At 42.8% G+C, this 24,753-nt stretch overlaps 1 protein-coding gene across 1 annotated transcript in view; it reads right to left on the bottom strand.

Annotated features, from left to right (window-relative positions):
- Window positions 1–24,753, bottom strand: part of LOC118023318 (BDNF/NT-3 growth factors receptor-like) — a 177,838-nt gene that overhangs the window by 118,695 nt on the left and 34,390 nt on the right. Inside the window, exon 2 of the mRNA XM_035024406.1 lies at window positions 21,295–21,483. Within this exon, the coding sequence (XP_034880297.1) occupies window positions 21,295–21,483 (189 nt within the window). The remainder of the gene's footprint in view (window positions 1–21,294; window positions 21,484–24,753) is intronic.

Raw genomic sequence — 24,753 nt, 5'->3', positions numbered from 1 at the left:
GATTTTGTAACCTGTGATTTGTCGTGATTATGGACCCACCGGTCTGTTGTGGGTTGAAGTGGGTCTAGGGTAGGTCAACTTCACAATGTGTGGAATGCTGTAAAGATGGGGTCCGATCCCTTTAGGATCTCCATGGGGTTGGTGGCCAGATGCTCCATGACACGAGGTGGAGGCAGAACCTGAGTTCGCATCTTGTCTCTGCCACTTTCTGTCAAGACCATGAGTCTTACTTAAATTCTCCCTGGCTCACTTTCCTCATCCATAAATAATTGCCTAAATGTGAACTCTAGCTGAGAGACTGGGCTGGAAACACTTCGGACACGGTATATCTCAAAACAAGTTTCCTCTCCTTTCCCTTCCCAGACTGGTTAAGTTCTGTCAATGTCCATCTCTAGCATCTGAACCCAAGAATAACATTTTCTTCTGCTTTCTTTGTCCTGGCTGACTTTTGTTTGCATTATTAACTACTTGGAAAGTAATAAGGCTGGATTTGTTTTGTTTTCTGTTCTACTCTGTGGTTTGTCAAGAAGCCACGTACCTTAAAAAAAAAAAAATGGGTTTTGTCACTTCTTATAAAGGGTGCTTGAATCTTAAGCAAATAGAACACAAAACAAGATTCAGTGTCCTGTCTGTCCCCCATTTACATCAAGGAAATAATGTGCAACCTCAAATAACACAAATAGTCTTTTTCTTGAGGAAAAAAAAATGTGAACCCAGCCCTTCTGTAGTTTCCCAACTTAGATTTTTCTACTGGCGTCCAAGGCAGAAAGCTGGAATCTATATAACAAAGCCAATTTGAGATGGATGCTGCCATCTTATTATAGATGGTCACCCAATACCCCTAGAGGCAGTAACTGGTGACAGCCAGAAAGAGAAACATTGTCTTGGACCACATTCTGGATGCGAGCTTATATGTTATCGATGTATTTGGTCTTCTGTGTGAAGAACACTAAGTACAGCTTATGGTCAAGCTCCAGAGAGGCTGCCATTTTTGTTTTTGGATATCAATTTATTTTCTTCTTAAACCTCGCATCATCTAGCTCCAAGGCGTCTACTAGCTGTCATAAATGATGCCAGGGTATTATTTTTCAGTTCCTTTGACAGCAGGAAAATACCTCCTCCAGGGGGCGCTTAATTTCTTGCTAGTCACTTGGAGACGAATGTCTCCAGGCCCTTCACACGAGCAGGCCAGAGTCACACAACCAGGAAAAGATGCAGGGTAATGGGAAATAACCTTAAGTCAATCCTTAAAAATTCATGGGTCTTGAAAGCTGACTTAGGGAAAGTGCCCGGCTCAACGGGTGAGATGAAAATGAGCAATACACTCACACTTGGTTTCAGAATACCAGTTTGGGCCTTTACAAGAACCCATTCCATTTCTTGAACTACATCAATTCTCCTAAAATAAAATACATGAAGAAGTACCACAAGTCATTGATCTTTCTTTCCCTCTCTCTCTCTCTTTTTTTTTTTTGGTTGAACCACATACCTTCCACCCAAGCAAAACTTATTCTCAGGAACAGAGCCCAAGCCCACGCGGATCCTTATATTTTGTTCCAACCCCACACTTGTTTTACCCTCAGCTAGTTTAGGCAGAAACTGATAGCTAATGCTTTTCATTAAGCCAGTCAAGAAAAATTGCTTACCAGGTTTTACTCCTCCATCAGCCTGACTAATTACACCCATTCACTGTTCCTTTCATACAGAGACTTCAAATTCCAACTCTCAAAGACGCACACTACCCAAGAGACATCTGCTTCCTGGCTCACTCTGTCTCTGTTTTATATTACCCAGTGAAAACTATTCAGTGGCCCAGAAAATACCAACTAAGCAAAAATCTAGAAGTAAGAAGTGGTTTCAAGCTGATGAAGGGTCAGGTCAAGGGAAAGGTGTTGAGATAAAGGTAATGGGAGATAGCGGGCAAGAAGATAGGAAAGAATCTTCTCACTCAACACGTTTGGGGAAAGGCATTTGTCAACCAGACTCCAGTGACAAGTCCTGTAGACCTCTGCACAGTGGGACAAGCGGAATGTGGGCAAAGCTGGTCTGAAACAGCACAAAGAGCACGAGGTCCATTGCACATCTAAATTGTGTTTTTAACATAAAGCTCTAGGGTCTCCGAAATCATGAGTGTGCAATTGCCATTGCTCGGCCGAGGCACCGAGCTGGAGTGGAAGCTTGAGGTTTGAGGGATAACAACCAAGGCTGAACTTGAACACCAAGCCTAGGAGATGCTTGGGTAGCAATCACACTCCTCCAAACCAGCAAATGTTGGGCTTTAAGCAGATTAGGGGACCAACAGCTCTGTACGTTTGGGAAGAATTTCCCATGGATCCACGGTTCAAACTGAAATTTCTCCTTTGAAGGAGGATATGGGAACGCATGCCCACTTCACAAAGTGTTAAAATCTTAACTTTCTCACTGTGGGAATTTCTTTGCATGGACTTGCTCTAGCCAAGTCCACAGGGAATCTTCCTAGCGGTCACATCTATCTACAGAAGCACACAGTGTGGACCTACAGAGCTAAAATCCCATTTCCCATCCATAATGTGTTCTAAGTTCTTTGAAGATCTCATTTTTCTGGCTAATTAAACTGTTGGTGCAGGGGCGCCTGGGTGGCTCAGCCGGTTAAGCATCGGCCTTCGGCTCAGCTCATGATCCCGGGGTCCTGGGATAGAGCTCCCTGCTCAGGAGAGAGCCTAATTCTCCCTCTCCCTCTGCAGCTCCCCCTGCTTGTGCTCTCTCTCCCTCTCTCTCTCAAATAAATAAAATCTTAAAAAAAATAAACTGTTGGTGGAAACTTCACAGTAAAAAAAGCATAGCATCTTCAAGATTGCTTTCAGAAAACCATTCTGAATGCTTGGTTTAAACAAGACTCATAAGAAATAGGTCCTCCTAACACCTTTTCTTTTGAAGTTGTCCAAACTAATTTCAGCTTTGGGCTTTCACATGTGCTGCTCATAATGCTTTTCAGGATTATGAAAAGCAAAAAAAAAAAGGATAACTTCTATTCTAGTACAAGTTTATTTCATGTACTCGGCTTGTTACCACACAAAGAGCACGAGGTCCGTTGCACATCTAAATTGTGTTTTTAACATAAAGCTCTAGGGTCTCTGAAATCGTGAGTGTGCAATCGCCATCCTTCAAAAAAACTGTTTAATAACTGGAGATCATGTTTCGGGGTCTCGACCCCACTATTCAGAACTCGATTTCCTTTCAATGATTTGTCACTCGAGCCTCATTTTCAAGGGATCATTGGAACATCGGCTTCTGGTCTCTTAGGTTTCCAATTAGTGAAGCCATCTATAAATGTTAACTATTTTTTGATAAATGATGCTATATTAGATCACAGATTTTGAAGGTGAGTAGCCTGCAGGGGCCTCAGTCATCATCTCTACCCCAGAGCTACAAAGTTCTAGTTCATCCAGGAGGCACATCTCAGGCTGGTCAAGGCACTGCTCCTTTCTCCTGTCCTCGGCTAAGTAGGAAGCAAGAAGGCAGGTTTTTCCCATCCATTACCTCGACCACATGTAGTACATATTTTACACAGTGTATGTTTAGCTTAGTGGCTTTATCTTTTTCTTTTTGATTAATTTATTTATTTTAGAGAGAGAGCACGTGCACACAAGCATGCACGCAAGTGGGGGGAGGGGCAGAGGGAGAGAGAGAATCCTGAAGCAGACACCGCACTGAGCATGGAGCCCCATGATGGTGATGATGATGATTGATGATGATGATGATGATCGATCCCAGGACCCCAAGATCATGACCTGAGCTGAAACCAAGAGCCAGTCACTTAACTAACTGAGTCATCCAGGCGCCCTGTGGCTTTATCTTTTATGCTTAGCATTTTGAGAAGACACCTCAGTTCTGAAAAATACAAATAATAGTGCAGTTGCAAAATATCTTATTTGCACCGAAATATATTAAATAAAGGAAATATTTTAAATCACTCTTACTGGCACTACGCACAGTATAATTAGTGTTAAGCGTCCGTGATAAATTGTGCCTAACAAATTGTTCAAGCATCATAGGCATTATGAGAAGACCACAGTTTCATTAAATACTGAAAATTGTATTTTTCCCAGTGGTTGTACTGCAAGATAATGAACTCCCTACGAGCGGCGGCAGAGATGCAAATTCAATTTTGCACAAGACGCACAAATACGGTGGTACCTTCTGCCAGTGGAGACACAGCCTCCGTCCAGACAAAATGAAAAACTTTCCTCATGTTCCGTAAATGTGTATAATTAAGAAGATATGAAGAACAGCTAATCATCAATATTGTATCCACGTCTGTATCTGCAATCTTACTGTTTTTGTCTTTTTTTAAAAAAGAAAGTCTAGCTGAGAGTTGAACCTCGTTCTCCCAGGCTTCAAATTTCAGTTTTCAAAGGGACTATTGATATTGGAGAAATTAGAAAGCATCCTAATCTGGCCCCAGAATTTATTAACTCTTCCTTAAAATTTTGCTTTCAACCGAGTGGCATGCCAGGGTTTTAGTTTATAAGAGCAGCTTCTATTACACAAATCAGCAGATGCTGTCTGGGGGACAAAATCGAAGCAGCTCCAATAGTTTTATTAATTTATTTGATTTACTTCTGGTTTCTCTTACCCAATCTTATTTATGTCAAAGTAAGTTGGAGCAGAATTCATTAAGTAGCAAAATGCAATTTGACCACTTTTTATCGGGACACGATGATTCAATCATTTCTCTCCTTAAATCCTATTATCTCTTCTTACGTTATTTTGCACAGATCAAATCACATAAGAAGAAATTCCAAAAGAAACTTAAGAATTTGTGGGAGGGATGAAATCAGATCCCAATAATTCCTTATGCTACAAATACTAAGTTACACAGCAATCAACATTTTTACCATTTTGCATTATGATAGTATATTTTCTCTGAAGAAAATAACTGAGTTGGTGAACTTGACTTTCTTTTTTTTAATAATAAAATATTTTATTTATTTATTTATTTATTATTATGTTATGTTAATCACCATACATTACATCATTAGTTTTTAATGTAGTGTTCCATGATTCATTGTTTGTGCATAACACCCAGTGCTCCATGCAGAACTTGACTTTCTAAAGCAGACTTTAAGTTTCTTATCATTTAAATATAGAATTATCAAAGTGCTGAGCCTAATTTGACCCAGCTTGGGCATCTCTGCTTTTTGCTATGCATTATGTGGATTACAAAATTTGCCAAGTGACTACAGGATCTTTTCCTCTTCAACTAGTAAAGTTTAGGAATTTTTGGATTTTAGTAATTTTATGACGTGTTTGTGAAATAATAAAGTAGAAATTCCTCTCATCTGCTATTCATTTACCTATTTCATTGTGTCTAGTACATTGTTAGTACATCGGGAACCCCCAACTCATAAATGGATCTGGTTACCAAAGTCCATTTCCATATTGAAAGTTTAGAAATAGGAGTCATTTTATCATGAAGACACTGCTGTTATGCTTAGGATAACAAGACTATTCCTTAAATGCCTTTTGAGCCCTTGTGCTACGATGGCCTCCAAATCCCACGTCCAATGTCCTAACCCATCATGAGTGAAATATCTCCGTATTCAGAAAGACCTGTAAAAGCTTTTGCAGGCCAGAGAGGGTAGTCGAATGTCAGCAAGGAGGGAGGGCCAGGAAAAACTCACTAGCAACAAAAGTACAAGCCTGTCCCTACGGTGCTTGTCTCCACATCTCACTGAGTTGCATGGTCCTTCGGGAAGAGGAACTTCCACTGTTGAGTCTGGCCCGGAGCAACCATCCTAAACTGTGACACACATCAGAATCATCTGGGGGCTTCTTAACAATGCAGATTCTCTAGCCTCACTTCCAGTGACTCAATTTTGATAGATACTGGTTGTAAAGATTTGATTCTTAGAATCTCCAGTTATCCCCCCACCCCGTCTCTCACACACACACACACACATGCACACGCACACACACATGCACACTCACAGAGAACAAAAGGTTCCACAGAGTGAGGGCAAGTCCAAAAGCTTCTGCTTGCTGATGACTAACAATAGCTGGCTAGCTAGCTGGATGGTGCAGGGTCAAGGGTAAATAGGTACAGACCTCCTCTAACAGTGTTGTCCCCCAGCTTTGCTGGGTCTTTGAGAAGGAAGAGGCTGGGCAAAGCTCAAACAGAAGGCCACCGGGAAGCTCTACCATCACCTCCCAAAGCCATTCGGCTATCAGGTAGCGCTCCATCAAAGATGAAGCCTTGAGACCCTGGTCTCTCCCACTTGAGATCACTTTCTACTGAGTCATCACAGGCTGTTTAGAATGCAAAAAGTACTTTTGATAAAATAAGAGGGAATTTCAGGATGTAAACTATGGGCAAAATGAGAAAGTTGTAGATATACCATCTCATTAGTTAAATGAGCTAAATCCCCAATGTAAACTGCCTCAAATCCTCTGTGGGCCCATGTGTACATGTTGGGGAAGCATGAGAGAGGACTGGCTGTCTGGCTAGACAGAGGCAGAAAGACGGACTCTAGGTCAGCATGTGCGTAAGAAAAGAGTTCTGGACTCGGGCTGTCTTGGTTCAAACCCTAGTTCTTCTGCCCGGTAGCTTCATGTCTTTGGGCAAGTTGCTTAATTTTTCTGTGCCTTATTCTTTTCCACTGTGAGATTAAAGTAATAATAATACCTCCTGCATAGACAACTGTGTAAATTAAATGAGATAAATGTACGTAGAGCACATTGCACAGTGGCTGGCATGTATTAATCGCACGATAAATAGTCACTCGAAACTTACATGTTAGTCCCAGGAAGGAGCCATCCGATATACCTAGAGGGTTGACCCTGAAAACTCCCTTCCCCTTCCCTAGAACATTCTGAGTTTCTTTAAAAAAAAAAAAAAAAAAAGATTTATTTATTTACTTGAGAGAGAGAGAGAGCGTGCAAGTGCACACAGAAGGGGGTAGGGCAGAGGGGAGAAAGAAAGAATCCCAAGTAGACTCCCCACTGAGTGTGGAGCCCCATGTGGGGCTCAATCTCAGGACCCTGAGATCATGAACTAAGCCAATATCAAGAGTCGGATGCTTAACCAACTGAGCCACCCAAGCACCCCATGGGTTTCTTTTAGACAAAGGGCACCCTAATCATCTTTCCAAGCAGCCCTTTCTTGGTCCTTGAACTTCACATCTTCCCAGTGGCCATTGCCTTAGTCCCTGAGGGTCAGCCTATTCTCATTTTTCCAGAATTTCTTTTCTTTCAGGCTTCATATCCCTTCTCTTTTTGGTCTCCTTCCGGAAGCCTCTATGTGCCTCCCTTGTGGCCAGTTCTCCTCCATAAAGAACTTGAACTTGAGGTCTTCTGAGAAATTATTGTCTCATAATACAAAACATAAAGCATTATCATGCCTGAAACCCATCTTACAAAACCACACAGGAGAATTCTCAAAATGTAAACTACTTGGGAAGTGGAAGAGAAAGAATAGGAAGAAAGCTTTCAACCCAACAGTGAATGGACATGGCCATGGGGGTAGATAACATGCCATTCAAATGGGAAGGCTACCTAACTTCTGCTCCTAACAGAATCAGAGGAATGTTTCGCTTCTTAGCCATGCCTAACACTCACTGAAGCAGAGATGTATTTTGCCCTCAAAGCTACAGTCAGATTACAAATACAGTAGATACAATTATCCCTTCATCTGTTCATTCAGTTATTCATCAGGTTTATTATGCACCTACCATGTCCTGGGCACTGTTCTAGAAGCCAGAGATGCCAAAACACTTGTTTATCCATTGAACAGTCCATGATTAGAAACCTAGAAAATTGTCAGTAGGTATTTCCATCTGCAGTTTTCAGTATCATTCAGTGACCTACTGCCACTGGATTCCCAGGTAAGACATGACTTCCTGATTACACACATTCATCATCCACCAGAGATGTATGATTATATACGGTGAGCCTAATCTGAACTTTTCTCCCCATCCTCTCTACCCCGCCCCATCCTGGAGTTTCACTGTTAAATGTTCCAGATAGGCTTGTTAGTCAGAGATTTGTTTTATTTCATTTCATTGGGCAAAGTTTCCATATTGGCAAATGTACCTAGGTACATGCAGAAGCCCACACAACCCCCCATCTTAGGGGAAGCAAGAGACCCATCGAATTCTCTTTGGAAATATTTCAACCCCTTTCTTCTGAAATCTCATTCCAGGTACTCTCTCCAAGACGCTCTCGGGCTACCTCTCCACAAACACCAAAGGGCTGCCCAAGCTCAGCATCTTATGCTGATAGAGGCAAGGGGGTACTCAGGGGGCCTGGAGTTCTCCAATAAACCATATTTTGATTGTATCATTATTTGTCACAATGGATTTCAAACTGCAGTTGAACAATTCATACTTGGGTCTTCTCTAAGTTATCAAGATAACTAAGAGAGTAAACACTGGGTCAGAAAGAATGTGTGCATTTTAGCTAACATCACCGTTCTAACTCATCAGCACTCGTCAAGCCCAGTGAAGACTTCTGATGTTTTGGGGGAACACGTGTTACTCTACTTACTAAAAACAAATATGAGGTACTGGTCACATATATGAATATGTGTGAGCATTTGCACCTGTAACAAAGCAGGTGTTTAAAAATATCAGCTCCTTGATGTCCCCTGACCTTATGAAGCTCCTGATTGTGTTCTTCCCATGGAAGAAATGCCACTTACGAGTGCTGACTCGTGTTTGCAAAGAGACCCCCCTCCAGAAGCTAAATATCTCTAAGAATTTTGACCCCTTTTAACTAGGCAGTTTGCATGGAAAAAAAAAGAATGAGTAATAGAGTGTGAGCTGGAAAAGTGATTTGTCTGTCCTATGAGATGCTCACACAGGGCTGGCATCGAAATTGGTTGCCTGTAGGATGGCTGGAGAGAAGGCATTATTAAGCCTCTGTGTCCCCTCGGCCTCCCTAGAACAGGGTGACCAGGCGGGAACTGTGGGTGCCCCAACGCTCACAGCACTGCCTACCGAAACTCAGTAAATGTGTGCACCTCCATTTGCTCCTAAAACACTTGGCACTCTGAATTCTGGCCTCTGAAAGACAGACATCAAGTTCACTTAGGAAACATATGTGCTAATCTCAGAAGAGTGAAGGCATTCCAGAAAGAGTCAAGAGGTTTATATAGTACTGGATGCTTTTCCTAGGAGTTTCTGAAATGAAAGAAAAAAAGGCAAACTTTTCAGAATGGGTATAGGGAAGGGGAAAAGGTGGGATTTTATGTGATTTAAATTAAAGAATAAGGGCCGATTATTCATGATTATCTTTTCTCTATCGAGAAAAACTCACGAGTGACCCAGCGGACCCTAGGTCGACCCTTACATCAGAAACTGGGTCTGGGATCAGCGGCTACTGACTTTTTTACACCAACAGTAAGTTCGCTACCTGCCATATGGCATTCCCTGGCCTTTATGTTTGAAGGTTAATACACTCAGCCTACCTTGATAAACCCACATGAAAGGTGCAATGCTAACACTAGAATTCCTCTTGCAGAGTTAGAAAATTGCTAGGCATTATTTTTGGAAAAGGTCAGTAGCAGCATTAGGCTAGACGAAAGAGCCCCAGACTTCAGGGAGGTCGATTGGGGCCTGAATATAAACTCTCCCATGTGTTCGGGGTGTAATTCGAGTTTGTTAATTCTCCTCCTAACCTCTCTGGACCCTGGTTTGCTCACCTGTAAAACAGAGTAATAATATCTGTCTGGCAGCATTGACAAGGATTCACATTTTTTTCAATGTGCAAATGCCAACTCATAGGACCTGGCACATAAAAGGCATTAGATACTGCTTGTTTAATGATAATAAAAACGCAGACTTTACAAAAGGGGCTCGTGACATTAAAGAACACATGGGAGAGTTTATATTCAGGCCCCGATCGGACCTCCCTAAAGTGAAAATGAAGTATTTTAAATCTCAAATATTGTATCTTTAATTCGGCAAATGTAATGCTGAAATTCCAAATCCGGGAAAATAAAACAATATCTAATATATTTTTTTAAAAGAATTTCAATTGTATATTAGATTTCTGTCTAATTTTCTTCCCTAGATTATTTCTCAAAGTTACTAAGAAGGTTCCCTGACCCTCTTATCTTTTCTACCTTTTTAAAAGAATCTCTCCTTTTTTTTTTTTTTTTTTGGCAGCCTTGCTCATTTCCTCACTCTGGAGAGTCACGTATAAAACAAAAAAACAAGCAGTGAGAAGATGAGAGTGTACATCTCTGCAGATATTAATGCTGCTGGTGCTGAGCTGATGCAGAAGGGTGTCAGAGAAATATTTCTCCGGGGTCAAATGGGGTGGAGGTGAGGAAGGTCAATCAGGCCAGGAATACAGGAAGGGAGAAAAGACTGGACGCTAATCAGCCCAGCCATTCATGTATACAAAACTGTGCTTTGCAATGGTGAGCTTTACACAAGATCCAGGCCAGAAAGGAGGCTGTGCCCAGGGACAGGCCTAGCACGGAGAGGAGAGAGATTCTCGCCTTGTGCACAAAATTTAAGGGAACACCCCAAATTTAGTGATTAAGATGCATAGTATTTTAATGTAGTATTGTTCAAAATAAAAATTAATGCAAAGAGCTATAATGAAATAGCAAAGTTTTAAAGAAAGATGGATCTGACCCTGAACTTGCAGGACTCAACTCATTAATCCCAGCCTTCTCCGATCCATCTTTCTTTAAGGTTTGATATTTTCTTGCAGATCTTTTTTGCGTTATTTTTTTGTCCTTTATTTTTATTTTATTTTTCTCTTTAAGTAGGTTCCATGCCCAGCGTGGAGCCCAATGCAGGGCTCAAACTCATGACCCTGAGATCAATACCTGAGCTGAGATGAAGAGTTGGATGTTTAACAGACCGAGCCACCCAGGTGCCCCTATTTTTTGCCCTTTATTTTGGCATTAAAATACTATATATCTTGATTTCTGCGATTGTTGGTGCCCCTTTAAATTCAGTGCCCTAAGTGAGGCTCTCACCTGCCTTACCCTAGTCCTGGCCCTGCCTGGATGCAAAGGGAGCTGCATGAAAGCAGAGAGAGTCTGCTTGGGAGCTCACTGGGAACCAGTGGGGACAACTTCTAAGTAGCCATTCATGGTGCTTTTCGGAATCCCAACACTCAGTTATCTTTTCAAGTCCATGTAAGAATAATTATTGGTAGGTGACAAAAGCAGGCAACGGAAACATGGATCTCACACTTGTCTTTATTGGTAAATGTGTTTGGCTCTGAATTATCAACTACATCACAAATTCCAATACAACAGATCTCATTTCCATGTACAGGGCTACATAATAGAGAATTCCAAGCTCCACTGCTCACTCATCCATTGACAAGCCCTGGAGTCTCTGAGCAGACTAAAAGAATGCAAGTCATGTTTTAGGTCTGCTCTCTTGCATCCGAGGAGAGAGGAAAATAAAGTGGAGCAATGCGTAGCAGTCCACAGAGACCCCTCCGAACCCATCCCCACAGACGGTGGTGCAGCATCAGAGGGCCGAAGGGCTGAGACCGGCTGCCAGAGGCTCACTGCCCATGGTGGGGAAGCAGGGACACCTCCAAGAGGGGATGGGTGCAACACCCAGACCTGGCATGGAACCAGCATCCATCTCACCCAAGTTCCTTCCTTCAAAAGTGGGCAGAGGTTGTGGGCTCCATGAATTCACCCCCCACCCATCAACCTCTCCCAGAGCTCTGCCCACACACAGAAGCTCCGCTCTCAGTAACACAGATCTCTTCAAGAGAACAAAAGATGGCATTGAGATGTTAACACCAAGGACCGTACCCACGTGTCAGCTATTAGACCCAAATCTGGCCAGGATCTACTTCAACTGGAACTTGGGGTGCAATGTGTAGGAAAGGGCAGAGAGTACATGAAGCCCAGAAGAGAAGCACGATTCAGGAAGTGAGGGGCAATCTTACTGCCTTTGCTACTTGGCCATCCTCTCCCTCCCCAAACTCAAGAGTTCAGGAATCTAAGGCAGAGCGACCCATCGCCAATATCTTACAAATGAAATGAGTATTCTCCTCTTCCAAAACCAATGTTGATAAAAGTCTAGACAGGGCTCAAGGAAAACTAAAACCTTATATGTAAAGGCAAACAAAAGCTCTCAGGAGGGAGAGAAACACCCTTAGAAAGAAACAAACAGCCTTTCTCAATAAGGCTCCAGCAGGGAGACAGATGCAGATCTGCTTCTGTGGGTATCAGCAAATGGCACTGATGGAAGTTGGAACTGGGAAGAAGTGTAATCATTAGCATCATGGTTCCTGAACCCCAAGAAGAAGAGGGAGAGTGGGAGCTTGAGAGGGGCAGAGGGATGGATATTTATGGTTCAGAGGGAGTAAACCAGGAGAGAGACAGTATGAGACCAGTTAGTGCTCAACTAATAGAAAGTTAAGAATCTGAGTCTTATCTCTCCGGGTAACAAGTTAATTTCTCTCTGTTCTTTTAGCAGCAGACAGAAGGCCAACTTCTGTTACTCTGAAAGTGAACCGTGGTCAGGAGCAGGGGTGGGAACGAATACCCGGTGTAAGGGTAGAAACGGACGTGGACATCCACCCTTTCCTGCAGGAAGACAACTCAGGTGGCTGCTCCATGGTTCTGTCTCTGCTTATTTGACCAGTGGACATATCACGTAATCTCCTCTAGTAAAGGCATTTTCTAACATGGAGACTAACTCTTTTGATATCATTAGGGTAGCATAGGATTTTATCCTGTCCCCTCTATATCAACCACTTTATTGGAACTTTAGGACTATGGGACTCAGTCTACATGTCATCATTACCTAATAATGATCTTGGTTTCCGCTTTAACACACCCAGAAGGTCAACGGCATGGTTAAATAAATGTGCGAAGTAATAACAACAGGATAGAGAATGTTGATGTCTACCCATATTCATAGCATGTACAGTAACTGATAAGAATAATTTAGACACTAGGCATTAGCATTAGATTTTTGTTTTCTTCCTAGAATTCTCCCCTCCCTACCACCCCTGTTTCGGTTCAAGCTCACACCAATCTAATCTCTTACAAATTACAGGAATCTATCTGTTCTGAACTCATTTTTAGAATCTCTCAACGTTAATACCAACACTGACATACTCCCTATGTCACACTATTGATAGAGGTCCCCTTGCCAGAAACCCAGTGTAGGCCTGGATACCTGAGGCACCCAAAGAGGAAGCCTTTCAGGATAAAAAGTCTGGAGAGCATTGGGCAGCTAACTCCATCAAGTTTCGGTATGGCTGAACGACTAAGGGGACATTCCAACTTATCAGAGGCCCTTGCACAGCATGGGGGATCCTGGGTGGAAGAAAGGCAGTCCTTAAATAACGAGAAACGTACTAGAGATAAGCAGCCTGGCCCTTAAGATGCAGTGTACTCAGGTCCCTGAGAGGAGCCAGGCGGCCAGGGCCGGCAACTAGGGGACAAAATGTGATCATCTGCTTCAGCTGAGCAATAAACCACATTTGGAGTCATCGAAAGTGTTGACCCGAAACCAGTGCCGTCCGCCTGCCTTTGCAGAACAAGGAGCCTCTTACTTCTGGAGTCTTCCCAGCTCATGACACGGTCCTCATTTCCTCAATGACACTCACCATGTGAAAGCTGAACACCTCTGGGTTTAGGGTCCCTACAGACCAGACCTGAAGTGGCCAGCCATGTTCGGCCCCCCAGCCTATCTTAGCCCCCAGGTACCACCAAGTAAATAGGAAATCTGAAACTGGCAATAATATACTCAGCATGCTTCCTACGACTTTCCAGCACAATCTACCCAGGGTGAACTGTTACCACGGAAAGATGAACAAAGCCCAGTACGAATAAAGGCAGAGGCAAAAACAGACTGCATATCACAGGACATTAAAAGGATATTCACAGGACTGGAAAGCCATATTTATATATTCCAATGATATCAGCTGCTATCTCTAACTGTTGGACTTACGGGTGATTTTTAATTTGATCCTTATTTCATCCTTATCTCTTATGTTTTCCAAATTTCCTACTGTAATCTCTATTATTTCTTTTTTATTTTAAAGTACCTCATTTTAGGGCAGCTGAAGGCTCTTGGGGGTAATTAAGACTTAATTCTGTCTTACCAGCAGAAATCATCAGGCCTATACCACCTAGGGTGACCGATCCATTGTGCTTTGTCTGGGACAGTCCTGTTCCTAGGAACCCTCTCAGTCCTGGTAGTCACTCTAACACCCACATTCCTTTTTCCTTTAGGCACAAGAACTGCCTTCTAAGTTTCCCCTCTTTGAGGAGCTCAAGCATTCCAAAAGACACAGCCTTCTCTCAGCAAAAGGGAGCAGGCTCAGAGAGAGGGCAGCAGGGATCCAGCATGGATCCCTAACGGGGGTCCTGCTTAGGGGCTAAGCCTCGCAGCGAGAAGACCTTTGTGCTTGGCTATCAGGTTGAACGAAGAAGCAGGTCTCATTCCAGTTCTTTCCTGTCCGTGGTATGGAGCAAATTCATCTTACCCGCTTTTCAAGAGAAGTGACAACACCCAAGGAAAAGGACACTCAAACAAATGAGCAACCACAACATTGGCGAATGTAAGGAGAACATGGAGAGCGGGCCTATGGGTAATCTGAGACAAAGCTCAGCCATGGTGGGTCACCCTCTCAGACTGGCAGAATGAGCGAAGACGGAGAAAATCTGCACTTCACAAGGAGGAAACCTGCACTCTGTTAGAAGAGCTGCCATACAGGATTGAGCCTCACACCCCAGAAAAACTCCCATCAAGCTGTCTCTACTTAACCATAGGGAGCACTCAGTTTTCCCAGCATCTGGGTAGCAGGGGCTTCTTAGCAACGTAAGAGGCTCCCCTACATTTGTGTTTGCTAAGCTGGTCCTGGTCCACAATCTGCTGGCATGTGCAAGGGTGGCCAAATGGAAACCAAACTGGGGGTGCAGTTTGATTCAATTCCTCCTGTTGGTACCCACGCTCCAGGGGGCTGGGCCTGGGTCAATGTCCAGAACAAATGCATTAGGATCCTGCCTCTGCTGGCAGGCTCCCAGGACATCGCGGATGATTTGGAGAAATCGGAGGGAAATGTCTGAGGTGGGGGGCATGCCTAGTTCCATCTCAGGCTGGCTGATGGTGTGGGAGTAAAAACAGTTCTGAGAACATCACTAAGCGTGTCTCCCCCTCAATCCATGGTCATTTTTCCCTGTTAGCCATTCAATGTAGGCTTGGAGTGGTTTCCCTAGAAGGTCCAGGTAGCCTATGACCAGCTGGCATTTCTTTTTTGAGAACAAATAATATCACCCAGGGGTCAAATGCTAATAAAATGACATCTCTCATCTCACTTAGTTTTAAGTGTGCTTGGAACGGGATTTGCTAACGAATCTTCATTTCAGTGGAATTTGTAACATGGCTTACATTTTAAATGTAATTATGCAGCATGTATTCATTTCCTTTCTTCTAGGGAACTCAAGTTGCTTTTTAAAGCATTATTTGATAGCTTCTTGCCATCTCCTCTGGAGTTGAAAAGAGAATATGATATCAAGCTGTTCTAGCTAGCAATGGGGAACTATGGCACCGAGAGGGAAACAGAATTAGACTGGGACCTACAGATTCGAGCCATGAAGACCCCCGAGGGACGAGTTGTCAACCCAGTGTGCTGTAAACGAAGCCTTTTCTAAGGATCCTAAAATAACTGCATTCTCCTTCCGTCCTAACACTCATGCTGGGCAGAATGGGCTAAGCTTATTTTTAAAGTGCAGGTCACAGCCTTCAAAGGGATATAAACAGTTCCCAAAGCAGCTATTACTTGGCCGATTAAATGCTTAGAAGAAAATATACTTTTGAAAGACAAAATTAATAGGCAAAAGATAGAGAAGAGTGCCAGAGCAATTGTTTCTACCTGGTGTTAAATCCTGTCCCTGACCATCGAAATGGACCACAGGCCCAGGCTGTAGCGAGGCTTGAAGATAAGCCCGGGTAACTCTCAGGACCCTCATCCTTTGATCTAATGAGCTCCCGGGGTCCTGGATGTAAGTCAGAATTTGTGCTCGTGTGTACTCAAAGTAACGTTGCAAATACATTCAAAATCTCTGCATTTCTGTGAAAAGTATTGCCTCCAATCCTCCCCTTATTGGCAACATGATGATAGCGTGTGTATGGCAGTTAAGGGGAGCAGGCGGAGTGCCTGTGTGATCTTTTCAACTACAGTTAAACACGCTCCCTCTCCTTATTATGTCTTATTTCCCTAGTCTTAGCTGGTCTAGGAATCTGTGCTTATCTACATCATTGCCTAATAGGCATGAAACCAATGAGAAGACACACACGCGTACACACACACGCGTGAACTATAATACCTGGGGAAGTATGGCACACTCTGCAGGAAATCAATAAATATCCAGTTTTCATTGGAAGCAGAATCAAAGGGGACAAGTCAGAGTTCTTTATATGCATCTGCCACAGGGAGTTACAGCCCTAGGTACTCAAAGAGGGCATGCACTACAAGGACAAACACATACAGTTCCAGAGACAGTTCTAATTTAATTCTGGCCCCAGGCCTAGGACCCTAGCTAATTTACAAGGCTGCTCTAAGAAAGACACACATTTGGAGATGACAATAAGTATATACCATTTGTTTTTCTTGCAGGGGAAGCTATAACGCATTCCCACCCTTCAAAAGAACCCCAGATCGATGATTCAGGGGGTGGGGGGGGGTTGCTGGTTAGTGGTTCTTTCTTTCTCTTTTTCTCAACTCAGAAGGTGCGTTTCCATTGTACCCTGTCAAAGTTTTTCCCAGCAGTCAAGGAGAGGACAGCACATGGCTGCCCTTGAGCCGAGTTTGTAAATCCTACTGGGAAACCACCCCATGCTGTCAGATGAAGTGGTTTTCAGACACGTCTACACAGACTAGTTGAATTAAAGACCAACTCCAGACTTGATGTTGCTGAGCTCCTCAGCTCCATCTTGCCATCCTGATTGATCGAGGAGATGGGTCTATAGTTAAAGTGGCTTTAGCACTTTGAGGGCTTAGTCATTAGAGCATACTGCTTTCTCTTTGGAAGGCAACTTCTTGCTTGGCTAGGTTATGGAAGCTAAGGAGTGACGTCAAGATGTTGTCTGGCCAGAATTTGCAGATAACCATAGAACTCTTCTCCTCCATCAGGCATGGATTTAGCCTCCTTTAGTTCCTGCAGTGACATAGGAGCCTCCAAATACCAAATTATTATCAGGCGGTCTTGGGGGAACCTCTGGGCCCTGCAATAAAGTAGACAGACTTGCTATTGGAAAGTGCTCGGGAGCAATGCAGCCCTGTTCAGATTGCTCTAAAATCCTGCAAACCATCTCTGGACTCTTTAAATGAATCCACTCACATAGCTCCTGAGAGTGAAAAAAGTACTTCAGGGGATATAATTGATCATCATCTTTCGCTTAAGTGATCTTACACATCATTTAAAGCAATCTGGTTTGATCCTATTCATTTGTTCGTTTGTTGTTTTGTTTTTAAAACAAAGCTATACAAGCATGGAGACTCTGTCATTTTGGACAAGCCACTTCTGAGGGTTGTTTGTAAAATAAGGTGTATTAATTGATCTTTAAGGTCTAACTCAGGGGCCACAAACAGATGGTGGACTATGGACCAACTCTGACTCATACTGATAAAATGTATCGATTCCACACAGTGTTTTAAATCTGAGGGAATTCATATAAAAATAATAAATGCTGTTCTTGCTGGAAAACTGAGAGGATCTGGTAATAGCAGGCCAATGTTCTGGGAAGGCCTTCACAATGCCACATCATCTTTCTGACCCAGCCTACTTCTCATATGACCTGCCTGATCCTACAGGTAATTAGGGGTTAGGACACTTGCTCTGAGCCATTCTATCAGGGCATGCTGTGATTATATGATTGTATCTATAACCACTGGTGTTCCCAACAAGGTTCCCTGACAGTATAGAACATGCTACCATCCTCACCAAATCTCTGCGTTCTTTAGCATTGTAAAAGTGTTGTGGGTAGTCAATAAATATTTAATGAATGGAAATTTACCTTCTATATTAGGTTCTTACAATTCAGTGAAATGAGATGGGGCCATTCCTTGTAAGATCACATATCTGTTCTAAAGCCAACATCTTTGAATAGGATGTAGATTAAGGAAAAAAGAAGTAAATATGCTGGTTTGTGGCCCATGCCTCTAATGGAGTCCAAAGGTTGGTGGTGTCTTATCCATGGGGTATTTTGTTTTAAGTATACGGCAAAAGTCCTAAAATTTTTCCGAGATCTTCTTTTTTTTCTTTTTTAAAGATTTTATTTATCTGACAGAGAGAGGCACAGCAAGAGAAGGAACACAAGCAGGGGGAGTGGGAGAGGGAGAAGCAGGCTTCCCGCTGAGCAGGGAGCCCAATGTGGGGCTCGATCTCAGGACCCTGGGATCATGACCTGAGCCGAAGGCAGACGCTTAACGGCTGAGCTACCCAGGCGCCCCCCGAGATCTTCTTAAATTTGTTTTTCAAATGCAACATATCCAACTTCTTGGAAGATGGCTTCTTTAGAGGTTCTTTGAAGGTTAGTTTGTAAAAATATTCAAAGGGAATCACTTGATTGAATGCTAAACTCCCAAAATTTCATGGGTCTATAGCAACAAATCTTTGTATGTCAGATCTATGTATTTTTAAATATTTTAATTTCTGGATGACTGCAATTAGAATGTTCAAAGAAAGGGTTGTTTTTTGGGGGGGGGTCAAAAGCTTTTTTCTGCTAAATTGTTATCTAAATCTGGTTAAGTTGGCTAATATATTGTTAAAAATATGTCTAACAAATAAACTACTGTGTAGGCAAGGTTAATAGGAGGAGAGCCAATGAAAAGGGCTATGGTTCATCTTTACTTGTTATAAGTCTGTTGGTAGTTAATATTTCAGTAATACATAGCCACATCTGGTCAACATCTGGCCAAGAGCAAAGGTACATCATGTCCTTTGCTATGAAGGAATAGTTCAACAGATACAGTTCCTGCTCTTTAGGAGCTTACAGTCTAACCTAAACAAGACTACAGAAACAAGACTACATACATGAGAGTGGTCAGACTCAAGACTTAACAAGAGGCAACAGATACATTAAAGATAAAGGAAAAACAAAAATATGGGATAAAGAATGACATTTAAGAAAGAATGAAGAGAAGGAAACAAGTGAACTGCTTCTTCATTCCCATGTATTTGAAAAAGATTCATGGACAATGCATGATGTGAAGTGTTCTTAAAATTATGAAAGAGCATATGGCTTGATGCCTGGAAGAAAGAAAACTTCTTCTGATGTAAGATGCTGTGAATGCCTGAGAACACCAAGCCAGGTAAGGACCACTGGGTAGAAGGGTCCCACAAGACTTTATAAGGAAGGGATAGCTAAATGGAGAATCAGTGGTCTAGAGCCCTCTGGTAGAGGACAGAAACTGAGGGGAGGCTACAGGTCTCCTAAACTTGCTTCCCATGCCTTCTAAAGAGTGGTGGCATAGAGTGGCCGAGCCACAAAAACACAACTCCTCCAAAAAAACCAAAATGTGTAAATAAAAACCTTTGCAAAAATCTCCATGGACTCTAGATTAAGGAAACCACCTTGAGAAAGTTTTTGTGAGACATCTAAGGGCCCAAAGCACTTCCAGATAGAGCTACAGACTCAGCGGCCACATACTCCACCTTCTTTTTGGTTCTCATTTGTTGGTTTGCTTTCTTGTTCATTGGTTCATTTTCTCTGATTGGATATGTTGGGCTGATGCTATCTACTTGGTTAGTGAGCTTTGTATTTCCCCATCGACAAAGGAGAACAAACTTTTGAGGACAGGTTGATTTTTTCAACCTCAATTATGATACAGCCTCAGGCTAGCTGAAGTATATCACACAGCCTGGTACCGATGGTGACAGGGTGTCAAAAGACTCTTTCTAGAGAGCACAATCAAAATGATGACAGATTTTCCCATCATAGGACCCTGCTTTGCCTTATTCAATATTTGACTGTTAGGCATGTAGGGTATTTCAAAGACCTCTGGAGGACGCTTATCTCTGCAAAGAATGCACATTTTAAGCAGTGCCCCCATGCATCTTGTTCACACCATAACAGACAATGTTAGGATTAATAATACCTTGATTTCAAACAATAGCTTTTTATTTCAAGGAGCTCAATATTCCTCATATATGGGATTCTATTTATCTTGTCATAGTGCATATTCAACTGAGATCTATGGTGGGGTCCTGTCTCACACATTACAAGCTCATAATCCTGTTCTTCCTAATGATTACATTCAAGTTCAATATTCACCATACCTTGGGGTAAATTTGAATGAGTAGGAGAAAATTACAGGTGTTTCCTTATATACGAAAAGATACTCATTGCTAATCCCCTTTATCCCGTGAGAGTTCTTAGTGGAAAGTTAGTCCCCAAAATCTGACTTTGCAATTTCCCACCTTATCTCTGAGGCAAGGCAGGAGAACAGTACTTAAGATGGAGTAAGAATATGCCAAATAGGGAGAAGATGCCCATTCATCAGTGTCAGGTGGACCCCTGAGATCTAGGCCACCTGATGTTCTAGCCCTCATGGCCCCTTATTCATGTATGAAGAAAGGCCTGTCGTTCCAATGGCATAAGCTGTTTGTCCACTGTGGTTTTATTTTTTGTTTTCCATAAGGCTATGCTCCATTTTTTATATTTGAAGATAGGATAAGAGTCTCTGAGAGAAATTCCAAGTTTCTCAACAGAGGCTAATAGGTTAATTTGGTTCTGAGTAGTATAGGTCTTTGCACTTAATATGCACATCATCTGTTGTGGTATCTCTTTGTTATTGTGGCATGATAACAAGTATCATACTGGGAACAAGGACTGAACAGAGAATACAGATCTAACCGAATTGATACCCACCTGTGTGCAACACAGAACCTTGCTAACTACCAGCACTGTATATTTTAATGACTTTCAATAAATCAAATTTAAAACCCACCAATTGTCTGTCTTTTGTAACTGATGAATATGCAGTCTAATGATACTTCTGGTTTCTGTCTCTATCTTTTTCAAGATAAGCATGCCTCGATTCCAACCTCATGGCGATAAACGGTTTTGGAAAATGGATCCCAAGAGAAGTCCACATCTGCCCACAGTTCCAAGCCCAGCAGGACACACACCCTGAGAATTCCATAAGCAGCAAACTAAAGGATCTGTCCCATAGGCCCAAAGCCCCAAGAATCCTCAGACATTTCACTGCCCCCTCCCCTCAGTCATCCTCATCAGGCACTCTGATAAACACGCTGATGGATACCGCTCTGCAGCAGATAGGCCAGTAAGTATAAACAGCTGTACTTACATGTGTCTGGCTTGAGCTGACTGTTGGTGATGCCAAAGTACTGGGGATTTTCAATGACAGGGATCTTGGTCATTCCAATAATGACAGCATCGGGGCCGCCCTCTGAGGATGATGGGGTGTTACTCCCATTGGAGATGTGGTGGAGTGGGCTGGCAGAGTCATCATCATTGCTGATAACTGAAGCTGGGCCTGGATTTGGAAAAAAATACATATTCTCCTGTAATTTTGTAATGCCCTTGTTGAGCTATAATTCACATACCTAAAGTTCACCCATTTCAAGTGTACAGCTCAGTGGTTTCCAGGATATTCAGAAAGTTGTGCAGCTATCACTATAATGTGATTTGGGGACATTTTGATCATTCCAATTAGCTTCCCCAGGCTCCCCACTCCCAGCCCCAGGCATCTGCGAACTTACTTTCTGTCTCTATGGATTTCTTTTCTGTCTCTATGGATTCATTCTGGACATTTCATATAAATGCAATCATATAATATGTGATCTTTTGGAACAGGCCACTTTCACTTAGCACACTTTTAAGCTTCATTCACGTTGTAGCATCTGTCATTACTTTATTCCTTTTTGTTGCCAAATACTATTCCATGGTATGGATATGCTACATTCTGTGGATCCATTCATCCACTGAGGGACATTTGGGTGTTTCCACATTCTGACTGTTGTGAATAATGCTGCTATGAACCTCTGTGTACAAGTTTTTGCGCGGACATACGTTTTCATCTCTCCCGGGCAGAACTGCCAGGTCATGTGGTAGCTCCTGCTTAACATTTTGAGCAACTGCCAAGCTGTTTTCCAAAGTGGCTGCGCCATTTTCTATTCCCACTAGCAGTGTGTGAAGGTTCCAATGTCTTGATTTCCTTCTCCGGTAAGTTAATATGCCGCTTTGCTCTCTGTTCTCTGAACATCTTTAGAACACTCACTCATTGAAAGTCGCAGCATGAATGCAGGATTCCTGTGCCACCATATACTGAAAGGTGTACTAGCAGGTCAAAGATCTGAGTGCTTCTCTCCACTCTTTGGACAAGTCACTTACCTTTTTTTTGTACCTCTACACCCACTTAAATTTGTAAAATGTGCAAAAGAATATCTGCTTGTTATTTTATGAGACTCGTGATAGAGAAGTATATTATAAATTTAAAAGCGTTCATGAGTATGAATTACTATTAGATATCACTAAATAAACATACAACAGGCGGACTAAAATTTCCTTGGGTGGTCCTATTACTATGTTTGTCTTTCTGCATAACTTGATAGGAGCAACACCACTCTTGCCTACAAAATACTTTCATGACGATAATGGATCAAGTCCATGCAAAGTTACCTGCTTTGCCTTTAGCCCTAATCTTATTTGTAGATCATTCCATGGATGTCTTTATACTAACGCGATAACCGTAGCATTTTTCACACAAGACCTAAACTTTCTAGTCTCGAGTCTAAGAACGTATATGCCCATAAACAGGGTCTACTGTGCCTTATCTGAACAATTTATCTATTGACCACTAAACCCATCCTGTCTGCAGACCAAACCAGATGCACAATGACAAAGGTCTATGTGAAAGCTTCAAAACAATTAAGGTCTCGCTGGCTCATGATACACACTCCATACAAACCCGCTAGACATGTATTACATATGTTTCTGCAGTTTGCTAAGCAGCTGCAGGGCCCCATGGAAATGGACTGCTGGCCACACCCGCTTGCACAAGCCAAGAGAAACAGAGGAGGGAAAGGTAAGGAGGAAAAGCAAAAGACAGAATCAAATATCAGTCAAGGCAACCGCGTACCAGGGGAAGAAAAGCCTGAATTGCTGCCTGCTGAGCAAGGGATTGTGCTTTCATTCACTCACCCAGAATACATACTTCCAAACCTCCATCCTTTCTCTGCCCTTTCCCTCTCAGTTAATTAACGATTTCAATGAGAGGCATGGCAATTCTAAAACCAAAAGTCATTGTGCCATACATTTTGCAGCCCCCTATGAAAGATACTGGTAATCCGTCCCCCGACCTCCAAGATGCATTCCCCCCTGCTCCGCCCCAGAAGGGGATTATCACAGTTTGCAGTGATAACAATTGGACATTCCCCAGCTCGCTGAATCTTAAACAAACTATGCAGGAGGCAGCCAAGTGCTATTATAGGTAATTTTTTAAAGCGCCTTCTCAAGGGGATGTGCATTTCAGTCGCCTTTAATGATACACTCTGGCTTAATTCTGCAAACAAGTCCTCACACAGCCAATTTAGAATCTGCAGAATACTCAGAGCAAAAGCAAGCTCGCTGGTTGTGCTCATCCTGTGCCTAGCTCACCGGCATTAGTAAAGAGTGGAAATTCTGCCAAGAACAGCTATAAAGACAAGTTCTTTCCAATATCCTTAACCATCCCTGTTTTATGATTTGCTTCCTGACAGGCCTAGATCACCCAGAGCTTAAACCCAGAGATGGAAAATGGAAATGTGTTATGTTAGGGTTTCTGCATCTTGCCAATAAAACCTTCCCACCACTGGCCCCCTCGCTGTGTTCCTGGTGCAGCTGTCTCCCTGCCCCCCCTTCCAGGTTACCAAAGCATGCTACTGCCTGTGCTCCCCGAGGGGGGTGCAATCAAGGTCGCACATTTCTCAGCGTTTACCCCCTCGAAGTGCGGGAGCTGTCATGTTCAAGTACTCCACATGTTGTCAGAAGGCCAGCGATATTTGCTTCTGGAGCCCTTGTAATCATTGGAACGCACTGATCCCAGTTGCTTTCTTCTGTGACTCTCCCCTGGCCCAGGTCAGGCTATGAACATTCCTCTAGCATTGAATCATTTTGGAGGAAGCTGATATCCAGAAGACAATGCTGAGATTCCTCCAGGAATTCGGGCTCTGAATCATCTGCCGTGTCCACCGCAGAGCCCTTACTTACAGAACTACAGCAAGAGGCTTGTTCTTTGCTTTTCTTCCTCCACCAAAGGACACTCTTCCTTCCCTTGGTTTGTCAGAGTAAAACCCCCAACTCCGAGGTAACAAAGCCCAAGGGATTGGGCTCTCTGGTTTTTTTTTTGGGGGGGGGGTACGAAGTTAAGCATAAAGGTGGTATAAAGCACCAGAGGTCATTCCTCAAATGCCTTTGCACTTTGCCAGAAGGTCGCTGTTGACAACTCTGAGCAACATGTAAAGCTCAACAGCTTATCAGGAGGAATATTAATTCAAGGGCTGTTTCCTTCAGCATCGGTGTTCTAAATCCTGGAAGATTGATACAGCTGGCAAGGTTGCAGGGATTCGCCCATTTTTCTATGAACATTTTGATCTAATGGAGCACAGCAAAGTTGGGAAGGGGGAGAAGCTCTCAGCAGGGACAATGAATGTCTATATAATTTGACAGCAGGCTGTCTGTGCCTATCACGGGATGTGTCATTGTGAGTCGTGCACCAGCTTGGGGAGACACCACAAAAAGACAGACAGAAGAAGAGTCAGGGGCA

This window comes from Mirounga leonina, unplaced genomic scaffold (genome assembly GCF_011800145.1).
Source record: "Mirounga leonina isolate KUSES-001 unplaced genomic scaffold, KU_Mleo_1.0 Mir_179, whole genome shotgun sequence".
Lineage (NCBI taxonomy): Eukaryota > Metazoa > Chordata > Mammalia > Carnivora > Phocidae > Mirounga > Mirounga leonina.
This window is presented reverse-complemented; position numbering and strand designations above follow the sequence as displayed.